Source organism: Macaca nemestrina, chromosome 19, assembly GCF_043159975.1.
Source record: "Macaca nemestrina isolate mMacNem1 chromosome 19, mMacNem.hap1, whole genome shotgun sequence".
Taxonomy (NCBI): domain Eukaryota; kingdom Metazoa; phylum Chordata; class Mammalia; order Primates; family Cercopithecidae; genus Macaca; species Macaca nemestrina.
Genome location: NC_092143.1, coordinates 56,323,859 through 56,338,384, shown reverse-complemented (window position 1 = coordinate 56,338,384; position 14,526 = coordinate 56,323,859). Strand labels below are relative to the sequence as shown.

The 14,526-nt window shown below is 37.0% G+C and overlaps 1 protein-coding gene across 1 annotated transcript in view; it reads left to right on the top strand.

The window, feature by feature from the left end:
- Nucleotides 1-14,526, top strand: part of LOC105498865 (polypeptide N-acetylgalactosaminyltransferase 1) — a 58,619-nt gene that overhangs the window by 27,209 nt on the left and 16,884 nt on the right. The window contains exons 4-8 of the mRNA XM_011771238.3: nucleotides 2,341-2,548; nucleotides 6,241-6,411; nucleotides 8,399-8,516; nucleotides 10,217-10,397; nucleotides 11,343-11,482. Of these exons, the coding sequence (XP_011769540.1) occupies nucleotides 2,341-2,548; nucleotides 6,241-6,411; nucleotides 8,399-8,516; nucleotides 10,217-10,397; nucleotides 11,343-11,482 (818 nt within the window). The remainder of the gene's footprint in view (nucleotides 1-2,340; nucleotides 2,549-6,240; nucleotides 6,412-8,398; nucleotides 8,517-10,216; nucleotides 10,398-11,342; nucleotides 11,483-14,526) is intronic.

Here is a 14,526-nt window from a genome sequence, read left to right as displayed (position 1 = left end):
GATTTATTAGACTCTGATTTCCTTATTCTTCCCTACTACTCTTTAGAGTTTTGGCTAATATTTCTCAGACATTGCTGTGAACAGTGAAATTTTTCCCTGATGTTCACACTCTCTGACAATCTCATACCCTGAGAAATGCATAGGGATCCATTTATAGGCCAATAGTTATAAAGATGTCCTAATAAGAAGATTCTCCCTTGTTTTTGATGTAATAGTAGCTTCTAACTATAATCTCTTAACTCATGGCTTCATTTTTATAAATGAGACTTGGATAGTTCCTAATTCCCCACCCAGCCCTGAGTCCATAATTCTATATTGACTGAAAAGAAGACACCTATATCCTAATGTTATTGTGTGAAAGCCACAAAGATGTCAAACAAAGATGCCAAGAAAATTTGTGGAAGAGCAAATTTTATGAGTTACCAGACCACAGAATCATGCATCTTTTTTTAAATTTTGTTCATAAACAAGATAGTATAGCTTTCAAAGACATGTGGGACTTGGGGACTAGATTGCTTTAGTTCTGAAGAAACATTTTAAACTAATATTTTTGGAAAAACTTGTTGGGAGACACATTGTTTATGACACACCCAGTCTTGATTGATCTAAGGTACTAGATTATATCTTATACTCTACTGCATGAAATTCTTTCAAATTCTGGATACAAAGTATTTTAAATTTGCGCTTGATCAGGTGCTTCCACAGACCTGAATTGTTCTCTCTATAGAGTTCCCTTCTAGGATTCTCCTGTTGTAGATAAAAAGATGGGCTTTAAAGTCAGCCTGACCTGGGTTTGAAAATCTTGGATCCATCCCTTAACAAGCTGTATCACCTTAATCAAATTCATGTAATATGCTGAGCCTTAGATTTTCATTTCTAAAGTATTCATAATAACACTTAACCTCATAGGGTCGTTGTGAGCATTAAATGAGATAAAATATATAATGAGACTAGCATTACATATGTTAACATTGTGCTAAACAGACACAAAATGTTAATAGGTACTACAAAATGTTGCTCTTCTCTGGGATTGGCACTACCCTTACCTTTTTACTCAGAATCAAGTTAGATCCTTCTGACCCTAAGACTTGGTTCATAAAATCACAGTGATATCTTTCAGATAACTTTTTAGCTCAAATATTAGAAAATATATTAGCAGAAATGGTAAAGATCAGTGTTTTGGTGTAGTGGGACACACAGGCCTTTCTCTTTTACAGCTTTTATATCCCTGATTGTTTCATTATTGAGTCATTTTGTCTTGTTGAGTCAAACAGGCAAGAATCATTTTACTCCCATTTGTCTTTTCCACCTCACTATGCAGGAAGCCTTTTGGATCTCTACTTTTAGTATTTAATTAATAGATGTAAGGATAATCTCTCTAGGGGTCCCAGTAGTTTCATCTCAAATATTTTCTTCCCTGGAGAGATTATCCTCATACTTACTGTATGGTGACTAGTTGGAAAGGCATTTGGCCATATTACCACCAATAGCTTCTCTAGCATAAATTCTGTAAACCTACCTGATCTGAACAATATTTTCTCTTTGCTTTGAGGAAGTTGCACCTTTTCTGCTTTTTAAAGTCAGTTGTGAACTTTGGAGGAAAGGTTTGCCTTATCCTATATGCTTGCCTGTGTCCTGAGGAGCATAACCTCTTATCTGAACTCTCCAGGATAGCTATTGATTTCATACACCCACATACTCTCCCTTTCCCCTTTTGCCCCCTTTTTCTCTTATCTTCTTCAATTGCCCTTTCCTTTTTAAACTTCTTTTCTTAACACCTAACTGTCGGTTTAAGGATCTCTATTTGGCATTGCAGTTAACAGTCCAGCATTTCTTTTCCAAGCGTTACCTCACTTTCTGCCTCCTGATTTAAAAAAAAAAAAAAAAAAAAAGTGTCGTCAAAGACTGTGGTAATCAACAAGACAATTTGTTTCTGCTTTCACAATTTTCTGAACTCTACATATTACATATTCTGTGTCTTCTCTCTGTTGAGGTCTGGATTTAATGCTTTCTTTGTATTGCTGATCTTTAAGCATGATTAGAAAAAGAACTGAGTCTGACAGAGTTACTTAGTGAAACATAGGAGCATTCCTATCCTTAGTTAAGTCTGAGCCCAAAGGCACTCTCCTAATTCTGCATGTAATAAAATAGAGGCAGCTCTAGTCCATTCTCTCGGGGAATATAAAGGCTTCCTTTAGCAAAATGGGTTTGTGAGTCAGGGAGCCTTACTGAGAGTGTTCAGTAAGGGTATGTTGAATAAATATTCCAAATCAAAATTACTTTAATCTGAATAGTGCCAGGCCACACCTGTTTTCATGTTTTGTTTTGTTCATTTTCCAGACTTTTTGAAAAGGCCTTTAGAGAGTTATGTGAAAAAACTAAAAGTACCAGTTCATGTAATTCGAATGGAACAACGTTCTGGATTGATTAGAGCTAGATTAAAAGGAGCTGCTGTGTCTAAAGGCCAAGTGATCACCTTCCTGGATGCCCATTGTGAGTGTACAGTGGGATGGCTGGAGCCTCTCTTGGCCAGGATCAAACATGACAGGTAATTTTCTGGTGTCTGTAAGTTTGTTTTTAGTACATTTGTCCTAAACTATCTGGTTAATTGCCAAATTCTATGTTTTTAAATAAATATAAAAGTAATTTCCTCCCAAGTTTGCTTTAAAATATCTGTGTAAAGGACTCTAAAGAAAATATCTAGAAGACCACATTCTGAAGCCTGGCATGAATGTTTGCAAACTGTCGTGCTAATAGGGAGTGATTAGGAAGCATGTCGTTGGAATGTATACTATATGCTCTGTTCACCAAGCTGGAGCAGAACAGATAGATGGTGAACTCGGGGAAGACAGCATAAAACCCTTCACTTGTCCTTGCTCTCTAAAGCTAACACTGGAGCAGGCAGATCCTCTCAACTTGTAGTGCAGCAAGAAGTAGAAGAGAATGGAGAGAAGCACATTGTGTCCTGAAATGCTTAATTTTATATGGAAAGCACCATAATCTTGGATAACACAGGAAGAACAGTGGTGTAATGAACACCTATGGTTATAGTTTTTCATGTTACACATTTTTCAAATAACTCCTTATTTCTGGCTTAGTTCTTGTGCATCAGGAGAGAACTTGACTTCAGTCTGCTACATCTATGTTGGTTGAATTTCTGCTTGTCATTGTAATTTGAGGTAGAGACTATCCTTGTTAACCTTTAAGTTTAGATTTTAGTGGAGTGAACTTTTACTAATCAAGTGGAGCACGGTGGGAGCTAAAGCCACAGCATCTATTCTATTTGATAGCAAATGCTGGATCTACTTTTTTTTCCCATTCAAAGATGAATACATAGGAAAACTCAGCATTGGGCCAATCAATGGGAAAGTAGAGCAGCTTTAGAAAAAAAAACATTCCCTGAAGAATCAAAAGAATAACATATCCCTGTAAATTCTTTTCTTTAAATAATAGATGACTGTTTTAGGGAATATTTGCTTGCCTGAAGATAATACATAACCCATAGAGAGAAAGCAAGGTGAGGTGATGACAGAAGTATGGAAGGGAATCAGCTGAAATAGCAACCACAGTGACTTCCCGTTTGGGCTGTATGGTGGACTTGATATTCAGAATAACTTTTCCAACTGAAAAAGCTGGATAAAAGGCCAAACAAATTTTAAATGCATCATTGAGTTGGCACAAAAGTAAGAAATTTGCAGATCTTGAAAAGAAGTGAGAGCAAATGTGCAGTCCAAACACTAAAGCCAGCTTTCACTGGTAGGGTTTCTGCTGAACTTTGGGGACACTAAGCTTCTGCCTTGAGAGACAAATAAGATGGAAGGATAGGAGACAAAACCTAGGAGCTGCCTCAGGTGAGAAGGTTAATAGCAAACACCTGTATAAAGCTGGGATTTTGAAATCTATATCTTAGTATAAGGCAAGAATGAAAAATAAATCCCACCACATCAGAGAAAACTTGCTGTCTCAACCTTGGTATGCAGTGGCAGAGGGGAAACAAATCTTCCCTAAGAATTTGTAAACAATATAGAAAAGGAATGAACAAAACTCTTTTTATGAGGCTGGTATAACTGTGATATGAAAACCAGAAAATACTACAAGGAAAATTACAGAGCAAACCTGTTCATGAATGCTAGTGCAAAAATCTCACAATACCAGCAAACTGAACCAGCAATACACACACACACACACACACACACATATGTAAAAAACATATCATGATATCATGCCTGCTTGGTTTAGCATGATATTACAAAACTAATTCATTTAATACATCCCGTTAATGTATTTTTAAAACTGTGATTACAAACTTATTAAACACCTCTGATCACTCCTATAGATACTGAAAAAGGGTTCACTGAAATTTAACATGAATTTATTATTAGAAAATACTTAGCAAACTATTACACAGTGGAAGTTTAATCCAAGAAAGGACAGCTTAAAAAAAAAAAAAAAAAGCCTTTGCAAGCAGAAATCATGTTAATGGAGAAATGTTGAAAGCATTTTTTAAAAAGATGTGGAACAAGATGTTAATGCCCTCAATCACTTCAAGACTTCAGGTATTATTAGAAGTCTTTCATAGGTTTTGCTGTACTACAATAAATAAAGAACATTTATTTATTGGAAAAAGGAAAAGCATTGTTGTCAATTGTATATGTGTTTGTGAAGAAAACGAATCTGTACATAAAATAATAGAAACAATAAGAATTTAGCAATGTTGCCAAACATGAGATTACTATAGAAAAGTTCAGGCTGGTGCAGTGGCTCACGCCTGTAATCCCAGCTCTTTGGGAGACCAAGGTGGGCAGATCATTTGAACCCAGGAGTTTGAGACCAGCCTGGCCAACATGGCGAAACCCCATCTCTACTAAAAATACAAAAAATTAGCCATTCATGGTGGCTCATGCCTATAATCCCAACTGCTTGGGAGGCTGAGGCGGGAGGATCACTTGAACTCAGGAAGTCAAGGCTGCAGTGAGCCAGGATTGCACCACTGCCCTCTAGCCTGGGCAACAGGAGTGAGACTCCATCTCCAAACAAAGAAAAGTTTATTTCACACCAACAAGGAATACTTAGAAAATATAATGTAAAAAGAAAAGATACCATTCGTAATAGCAATAGACTACACGTAGGAATATGTTTACCAAGATTGACTGAAATTCACAAAAAAATCTTGAGAGAGAGGTGATGTTCATGGATAGGAAAGTCAATATCATAAGAGTATCAGTTCTACCCAAATTCATATATAAATTCAGTGCATTTCCAGTTGAAATCTCCACAGAATTTTGTTTGAGAGACTGTACAGGCTGATTCTAGCATTAATATGGAACTGTAAAAAGAAAAAAAAATAGTTGGGATGCTTCTGAAGAAGAATCAGATCTAAGGGGGCTTACCCTACTAGGCATCAAGACTTATTTTAAAGCTGTGTTAATTACAGCAGTGGTATATTGATGCAGGAATTCACAAAGAGACTAGTGAAACAGGGTAGGGTCTAGAAACCCGCTCATTTTTGTATGTAATCTTCATTTATGACAGAACAGGCACTCATAGCTATGGCAGAAGAAAAAGGGACCATTACATAAATAGTGGTGGAACAATTGGTTATCCATAGAAGAAATAAATGAAGTTGGATATTTGCTGTATATCATAGTTAAAATCAGTCCCTTGAGGATTAAAGACTTAAATATAAAAAACAAAAATATGCTTCTTTTTAAGACAATATAGGAGTATGAATGAAAAGGGGAGGGATTATCAACCAGTAAATAATTATGATGCTAGTTTGATGTGAGATTGAGCATGAAAGTTTTCACCATTGCCTGTAACATTATAGAATGTATTTTTATTTTAAAAACTCTTAGGCCTAGGTGCAGTGGTTCATGCTTGTAATCCCAGTACTTTGAGAGGCTGAAGTAGGAGGACCCCTTGAGCCCAGGAGTTAAAGACCAGCCTGGGCAACATAGGGAGACCTCATCTCTACCAAAAAAAAAAAAAATTCTTTTAATTAGTTGAGTGTGGTGTTATGTACCTGAGGTCCCAGCTACTCAGGAAGCTGAGGTGGGAAGATCATTTGAGGAGGTCGAGGCTGCAGTGGGCCCTGATTGCACTACTGCATTCCAGCCTGGGTGACAGAGTGATACCCTGTCACAAGGAGGGAAAAAAGTAAAAACACTATACAGTTGTTCTATAGTTGACATTAAACAGGAATGTTTTGAAGGATTTTTAAACTTGCTTTTATGACATCAGGAGAACAGTGGTGTGTCCTATCATCGATGTGATCAGCGATGATACTTTTGAGTACATGGCAGGCTCTGATATGACCTATGGTGGGTTCAACTGGAAGCTCAATTTTCGCTGGTATCCTGTTCCCCAAAGAGAAATGGACAGAAGGAAAGGTGATCGGACTCTTCCTGTCAGGTAATTAATTTGTCAAATATTTTCCCTAAAGTGTCATTGGCAGAAGGTTGTGGAGCTCTGGGAATCATATCAAATGCATCAGTGTATTTTGAGAAACATGAAGCATTCGTATACCTTATGGTAGTTAAGGGCCATCTTTCACATATGGGAGTGTTATAAAGAAGGATTTCTCCTCTAATAAAATTAGACATTTTTACTTATTCTGTAAATCTAGTGCACATGAGAAATGATGACATGCATGTTTTTTCATTCCTTTATGAACATTCTGCAAATGTGTAAGTCACATCTATTCTTTAATTCAGTTATTAAGGATAATACTACTTAGCTTAATTAATTGTGTCAGTATGTGAAACTATTACCTAAAACTGGGTCCTTGCATTAAAATGTGCGATTTTAAATTCAGACTTGTACCATCTGGATGAGTTATTGACTGGTAAAGTTAGAAAAGCTTGTATCAAACATAAAAATAGCTAGAATTGACACAAAGTATAAAAAAAATTCATTAATCCATTTATTTTCTGATTTTTTTTCTCTACTTGGTCATATATAGATTTTTTTTTTTCAGGATGGAATAAAAATCCTCATGCTCTTTTCAGAACATGAAATTGAGACCTTTGAGCTCTTCTGAGCCATCCTAAAATTTATCCCAATTATATCAACCTGCTACTTCTGTATTAAGAGTTCCTTCAGAACCAGGCTTCAGCTGTCTTCTGTTTTTGGGCCTCCTGCATCTGCCTTCCCTTGAATTCAAGTCCAGTTCTGGCAACACTGAAGAGATTTTCCACTGACTGTGTGCTATTTTCCTTAGCCTGAGTTCTTAGTAGTGCAAGGGACTTTTCTTCTCTTTAGCTGTTAGTGCAATTCACTATCTAAATCAGGGGTTCCTAAACATTTCAAAGATGACAAACTTTTTTGAAAATCTGGTAAAAGCTATGGGTCTTCTCTAATGGAGAAAAATGCACATGTACATACAGAAGATTTAGCACACAAAAAACTCAGGTCAAGAAACCCCTGTATTAAATGATAATTCTGAATTTTGGGCTGTTTCTTTTAAACCCTTTTCTCATTCTTTTTTTCTTCTAAAATCAAAATAAGTCCAAACCTTTTTTTGAAACAGTTGTTTCCTCTGGAAAGGCAATGAGTACATTTTAGGGTTCATCTTAAAATACAGTTTTCGTGGTATCTTCGGTCCTTGTAACTTAATTATTTTTTCTCCTGGTTGGAGTTCACTTTTTCTCCATACTTGTTCTTTATAAAAATCAAATGGGCTGATATTCATTTATTTAAATCTTCCTTCATTTCTTAATCATTTTTCTGCTTAATTTCACGTCCCCACTCCTTTTGCCTACCTGAGCCCATTTTGATGAATTAGGCTCCTCTTTTGCAGAAAATATACCATACAGTCAGGAAGGAACATATTGATTTTATTCCATATTTTGTCTCCTGTCCTTAAAGATTTCTTATGGGTATTGGGAAAAGACCTCGTTGTTTCCATCCTGTTTATCTTATGTGTTTAAAATATTTGCCACCCTTTAGAATGTGGCATGGTAACTCTAACCTGAATCTGCTTGGTTAATACAGTCAACTGCCTTGAAGTTACTAGGATCCATGGAATGGGTGCACAGTCAGATGGAGAGGATTGTGAGGAATAACTTTAATTTAAGGAGTTTGAGATCGAAACTCAGTTAGGACCTGAGGACCAAGCCAAGAAAGATAGAAAGTACTCTTAGAACTGTGACAGAGAGGGATGTCTGGGCAGAAGCATGACACAGCAAGTCTAGCAGTCAGCATGACCACGGTACGGGTCATGTCTGAAGACCAAATAACAGCATAAAACACAGAAAACCCCTAAGGCCTATGAAAGTTTATGAAGAGTGTGAGAATAAGTACTTACTCAGTAGTTATAAATAGTTATGAAACTGCTTTTAAAAACAAAAGCTGATTGTAAATTTTAAATTGCTAATGGTATAGTGTTATTGAATTTCAGAACACCTACCATGGCAGGAGGCCTTTTTTCAATAGACAGAGATTACTTTCAGGAAATTGGAACATATGATGCTGGAATGGATATTTGGGGAGGAGAAAACCTTGAAATTTCCTTTAGGGTAAGTTCCCTTCAAAAAAATTAATCTTTTATTTAGCCTCAAATATAGATGTGCTTTGATTATTCGTGTATCTCTACATAAAAAATAAAAATTGAATTTAATACAAGTTTAATGTAACTTCAGAACCTTCGGTCCATAAAAAACACTGATATTAAAGGTTCATTATAAACTACTGAAGCAAATAATTTAGTTACCTTTGAAGTCCAGCTATAAAACTTACACAAGATTCCCTAGTTGTTTTTAATTTTTATTTTCAAGGAAGTAATTTAAGCTCTAAAAACTAATATGTAGTTTGAATATGCTACTTTGGTACTTTACTCTCAAAAACATAAATTTCACATTTTGCAATATGCTTTTTATTTTAGTGTGAAAACTTTTTTATATAAAACCTAGTCACTTTACCAGCTTTATATTTTTCAATAAAAAGAAAAACGCAAAAGAATTCTAAAATGACTCTAAATTGATTTAACCCAGTCTACATATAAAGTCTTTGCATTTCATGTTCACTAGAATCAACATATCATTTAAATGGCATTGCATATTTTTTACAATAACCAACTTTAGACACATAACTTATTATAGTGGAAGTCACACTGACGTGTACTGTAATCTGAACCAGTGAGCTCACTTTGTTCCCAGTGAATCGCTTTGCCTTCTTGTCAAAGAGAGGGTTGGACTCTAGATCATCTTGGAGATCCTATCCAGCTCTAACACTTTATGATCCTGGGAAAACTTGAAGGTAGGAACACTGAATATTTAACATAATCAGAACTTTCCAAAATGTTATTTTAATTGTAAAGAGTTATGAGAGTTTTAACTTGTTTGGGGGAATATATTTTGAAAGGAACAGAAGGATTTCATTAAATTAAGGATGTAAGCACATACTCGATCATCTTTCTTTTACCCCTTTTTTTGTTTTTACTGTTCTAACAAAGACAACAAAACATGCTTTTACTCTCTCACTGAAGAACTTACGATGGATCTGGTTTAGATTCCTAGGTTCGGTTTCATGTACAAGCCGTGACACAGGTTTGGAGAGGGGTGAATAGATGAGAATCTGGCTGGCTACTCCATGGTCAGGTTTTGTTTGGTGGTTGTTTTTAACCATGAATCACATTAATACATTATATACTCTGTACACACAAAACATGAAATTTAAACATTTTGTGAAACAGTATGTCCTTGTTAACAAGTATGGGTTGCAATTCATCAATTTGAATTTATGATTCTCTTAGGAATAATGGTCTGCAGTTAGAAGAATACTGCTCTAGATCTCATGTCTTTTCTGTATTTAGCCTGTAACCTATGTTTTCTTTATTTTAGTCTTCAACTTTTGGTTTGATCAGAACCTAAATTAGAGAAATATTTCTCTTGAGGAAGCACTGACTTTGTAACCTAACCCTCCAGCCAGAGCCCACCATGTGCCCCTGATTTTGTGAAATTCCAACGGTGGAACCCAATAGATGTCAACACTTTTTTTTTTAACTATCAATGTCATGTATGGTCTTAGCTGTTATTTTCAGATTTGGTAGTATGGAGGTACTTTGGAAGCTTTTTACCAGTAACTACAATATGTTCCATTTAAGTTTAAACAAAAGCCAAACCCCTATTTAACTGAAAAGAAAAATGCTCTGGGAAAACTAAGGTGAACATTTCCTGATTACTCAGCTACATCTTATGGTCATCTCTGCTGTTTTCAGATTTGGCAATGTGGAGGAACTTTGGAAATTGTTACATGCTCACATGTTGGACATGTGTTTCGGAAAGCTACACCTTATACGTTTCCAGGAGGCACAGGGCAGATTATCAATAAAAATAACAGACGACTTGCAGAAGTGTGGATGGATGAATTCAAGAATTTCTTCTATATAATTTCTCCAGGTTAGCATTGTTTTGCATTAGAAATACCAGACTGTACCTTTCTTGACCCTGATCCTGGAGGAGAAGTAAGAAGGGTGGAAGTGAAGCTTTGAGCAGAGGTGAACACCTACCTCATAAGGTTATTGTAAGGAATGAATGAAATCACACACAGTATAGAAAGTGCTTGGCAGAATGCCTAGAATAATACATAATTAACAGTAATAAATTATCCAGGTCAGTGTTGCTAGCCCAGATTTTACAGATGTTCTATTTTTTTTTAAAAACCTAACCGCAACATTTAATTTATTCCTGTGAAGTTTCATCTTGTTAAATTTTCAGCCATTTTTCTAGCTTGCATGACTTTTTCTTGATTCTTGGAGTTTTCATTCAACATAACAAAACCACTGTTTTTGCAGTGGGTCATAAGCATTCTCTATAAGCAGGCCCTCGATGCTGTCATAGGAGGCTTTCATCAAGTATCACAAGGCCACCGAGAGCCCAAAACATGCCACCACAAGGGCCTTCTTTCCAGGAACTTTGCTACTCAGAGTTTTGTAGGAACAGTTATTCCATCAGCTATAAGTCGGCCTGACATTGTTACTTAGTCCATCCTTATTTTTCAGTTACTGCAAGACTGTCAAGTGGCAGAGCGCACAATTCAGTGAGTTGCGTGAGAGAAGCCTGACTGCAAACAATTGCTCTGTTTAATATTTGAGCAAAATAGACCTTGATTTTTTTGGTCTATTTTCTCACATAAATGTAATTTTTCTCTGAAAAATTAAAACACATTTAATGTCTTTTCCTTGCTTTATACTTTTGGTGGATTCATGGTGTCTCACTTGGTATAGTTACATATCACCCAACTGATACCACTGTTCTCATTCATCTGGCTTATTAGATTCAACAATAAACATGTGTTACCTGAAACAACACTCATAATTCAGAGTCAATTATTTCTTTCAACAGGTGTTACAAAGGTCGATTATGGAGATATATCATCAAGAGTTGGTCTAAGACACAAACTACAATGCAAACCTTTTTCTTGGTACCTAGAGAATATATATCCTGACTCTCAGATTCCACGCCACTATTTCTCATTGGGAGAGGTAAGAAATACATATATATTCTATGTGGTTATTATGTTCTTACTTTTTTATACTAAAAAAAAATAGAAGTTAAACTTCCAATAAGGAAAGTCTAAACAATATTCTTTTTCCCATTCCTCCTCCCTAAAAGTTGATTCCCACTGAGTTGATGCATCTGGAGATAAGCTGTGTACTGTGGAGTCTGTTTTTCCCTAATCTGTGTATAGTGATGTGTTTCCTAAACAGACTGTACCATCTGCAATTGTGAATCTGTAAAATTTGTACATATATATTTTTTTTAAAAAAAGACTTCTGTGCAGGTCCTTGTGAACTTGTAATTATAAGATGGCTTTTAGAAAAAAACATGAAGCCAAGTAGGGAAAAAATCCAACCTTTTTGCGATAGAAATCAATAGAAGGACAAGATTTCCTTTTATAAATCACAGCAGCAAATGATGATATGTGTAGACAGGGCCACAACCAGGCCTATCCCAGGATTAAAGCTCAGGAAAAGTGGCCTCCCACTCTGAAGAAGATTGTCACTTCTTCAGTCCTTTCATTCATTCAACAAATATTTGAGTAGCTAGTATATGACAAGTACTATTTTAAGTACTAGGAATACAGCAATAAGTAAAGCAGAGATCCTGTTCTTGTTGATCTTACAGTCCTCGAGTGAGACAGATTATGAAAGGCACACAGTATGTCAGGTGGTAATAAGGGCAGAAGGGGTAGAGAATGACTGGCAAGTGAGTGTGGGTAGTAGTACTGTTTTATGTAAGGAAGTTGAAAGAATAAAGAAGTTGAAAGAGTCCTGTCAAGGTGATTTTGAGCAGAGATCTGAAGAAAGTGAATGAGCAGGTCATACGAATTTTTAGGGGAAGAGTATTCTGGGCACAAGAAAGAACAAGTATAAAGGTTTCTGTTTTTTGTTTTTTATTTTTTTGAGATGGAGTCTCGCTCTGTCACCCAGGCTGGAGTGCAGTGGCGCTGTCTCGGCTCACTGCAAGCTCCGCCTCCCGGTTCATACCATTCTCCTGCCTCAGCCTCCTGAGCAGCTAGGACCACAGGTGCCCGCCACCATGCCTGGCTAATTTTTTGTATTTTTAGTAGAGACGGGGGTTTCACTGTGTTAGCAAGGATGGTCTCTATCTCCTGACCTCGTGATCCACCCGCCTCAGCTTCCCAAAGTGTTGGGATTACAGGCGTGAGCCACCGCGCCCAGCCTAAAGGTTTCTAAGATGACGATGTACTAGTGCGTTCCAGAAACAGCAGGGAGACCAGTTGTCTGGAATAAAGTGAACAAAGTAGAGAGTAGTAGAAGGTAAGGTCAAAGACATAGTGAGGTTCAAATCATATAAAGCTTGTAGGCTATAGTGAGAAGTTTGCATTTTGCATTTTATTCTTAATCAAATGGAAGCCATCGAGAGATACCAGCAAACTTCCATTAGAAAAGGATCACATTGTCTGCTATGTGGAGAAAAACTATATGGAAACAGGAGTAGAGCTGGTGTACTGTTGGAAGGAAGAGAGTAAAGGATTATGTAAGGTTTCTATCAAGCTTGAGACACTGTAGAGCTGCCATTACTGAGATGGGAAAGCCTACAGGAAGAGCAGATGCTCAAGGGAATCAACAGTGTAGTTTGGGACACATTAAATTTGAGATCCAAGTGAAGATATGAATTGGTCTTTACATTGAAGAATACTCAGTTTGGGGCCGAGCGCGGTGGCTCACGCCTGTAATCCCAGCACTTTGGGAGGCCGAGGCGGGCGGATCACAAGGTCAGGAGATCGAGACCATCCTGGCGAACACGGTGAAACCCCGTTTCTACTAAAAATACAAAAAATTAGCCGGGCGTGGTGGCGGACTACAGGGTCGCAGCTATTCGAGAGGCTGAGGCTGAGGCAGGAGAATAGTGTGAACCTGGGAGGCAGAGGTTGCAGTGAGCCGAGATCGCGCCACTGCACTCCAGCCTGGGCGACAGAACCAGACTTTGTCTCAAAAAAAAAAAAAAAAAAAAAAATACTCAGTTTGGGGGAGAGGTTGTGATAGAGATGTAAACTTAAAGGTTGTCAGCATATAGGATGGTTTTTAAAGCCACGAAACTGTATGAGGTCATCTGAGGAGGAGAAAATGTTAAGTATGTCAGAGAAGACGGAGGACAATGCCAGAGGGAACGCCACAGTTTAGAAATCATGGAAATGAGAAGGAATCAGCAACAAAGATTGAGAAGGAGTAGGCATTGAAATAGGAGAACCTAGAGAGTGGTGTCTCCAAGACTAAGGGAAAGATGATGTTTCAGGAAAGAGGAAGTGATCAGCTGTATGGAATACTGCAGAGAAGTTGAGGAAGATGAGTACTTAGAATTGGTGATTGCATTTGGCTAGGGAAATGTTATCAGTAGCCTATCTCACAGTGTTGAGTTTCCCATGGATATCGTTAAAAACCGTGTTTTTAAGAGAGAATGGAAGAAGCAACATAGATGAATGTTTACAAGTCTTGCAAGAAATTCTGTTGTAAAAGAAGAGAAATGGGTGGTAGCTGGAAGAGAATATGGGCTTAAAGGGGTTTTTATTTGTTTATTAAGATAAAATTGTGCTGATATGAGCAACCCAAAAGAGAAAATTTAAAGATGCAAAAGAAAGAGCCAACTTAACACCCATTAGGATGGCCACTATCAAAAAAAAAACAGTGACACATGTTAGCAAGGATACTGAAAAATTGGAACCCTTGTGCGTTGTTGGTGTGAATGTAAAATGATACAACTGCTATTTAAAAGCAGTATGGAGGTTTCTCAATGCTCAAAAAAGAGAACTACGATATTATCCAGCAATTCCACCTCAGGGTATGTATCCAAAGGAAATGAACGCAGGGTCTGAAGAGTTATTTTTACTTATATGTTTATAACAGCACTATTCACAATAGCCAAGAAGTGGAAGCGCCCCACGTGTCTGTTCATTCTGGTCCAGCTACCAATGCCTAGGCATTGTCCAAAATTGGGTCAGTTCAAAGGAAAAAACTCCTCATTCTTGGTTCTAAAGACAAGCTACAGAGTGACTGCTATAAAT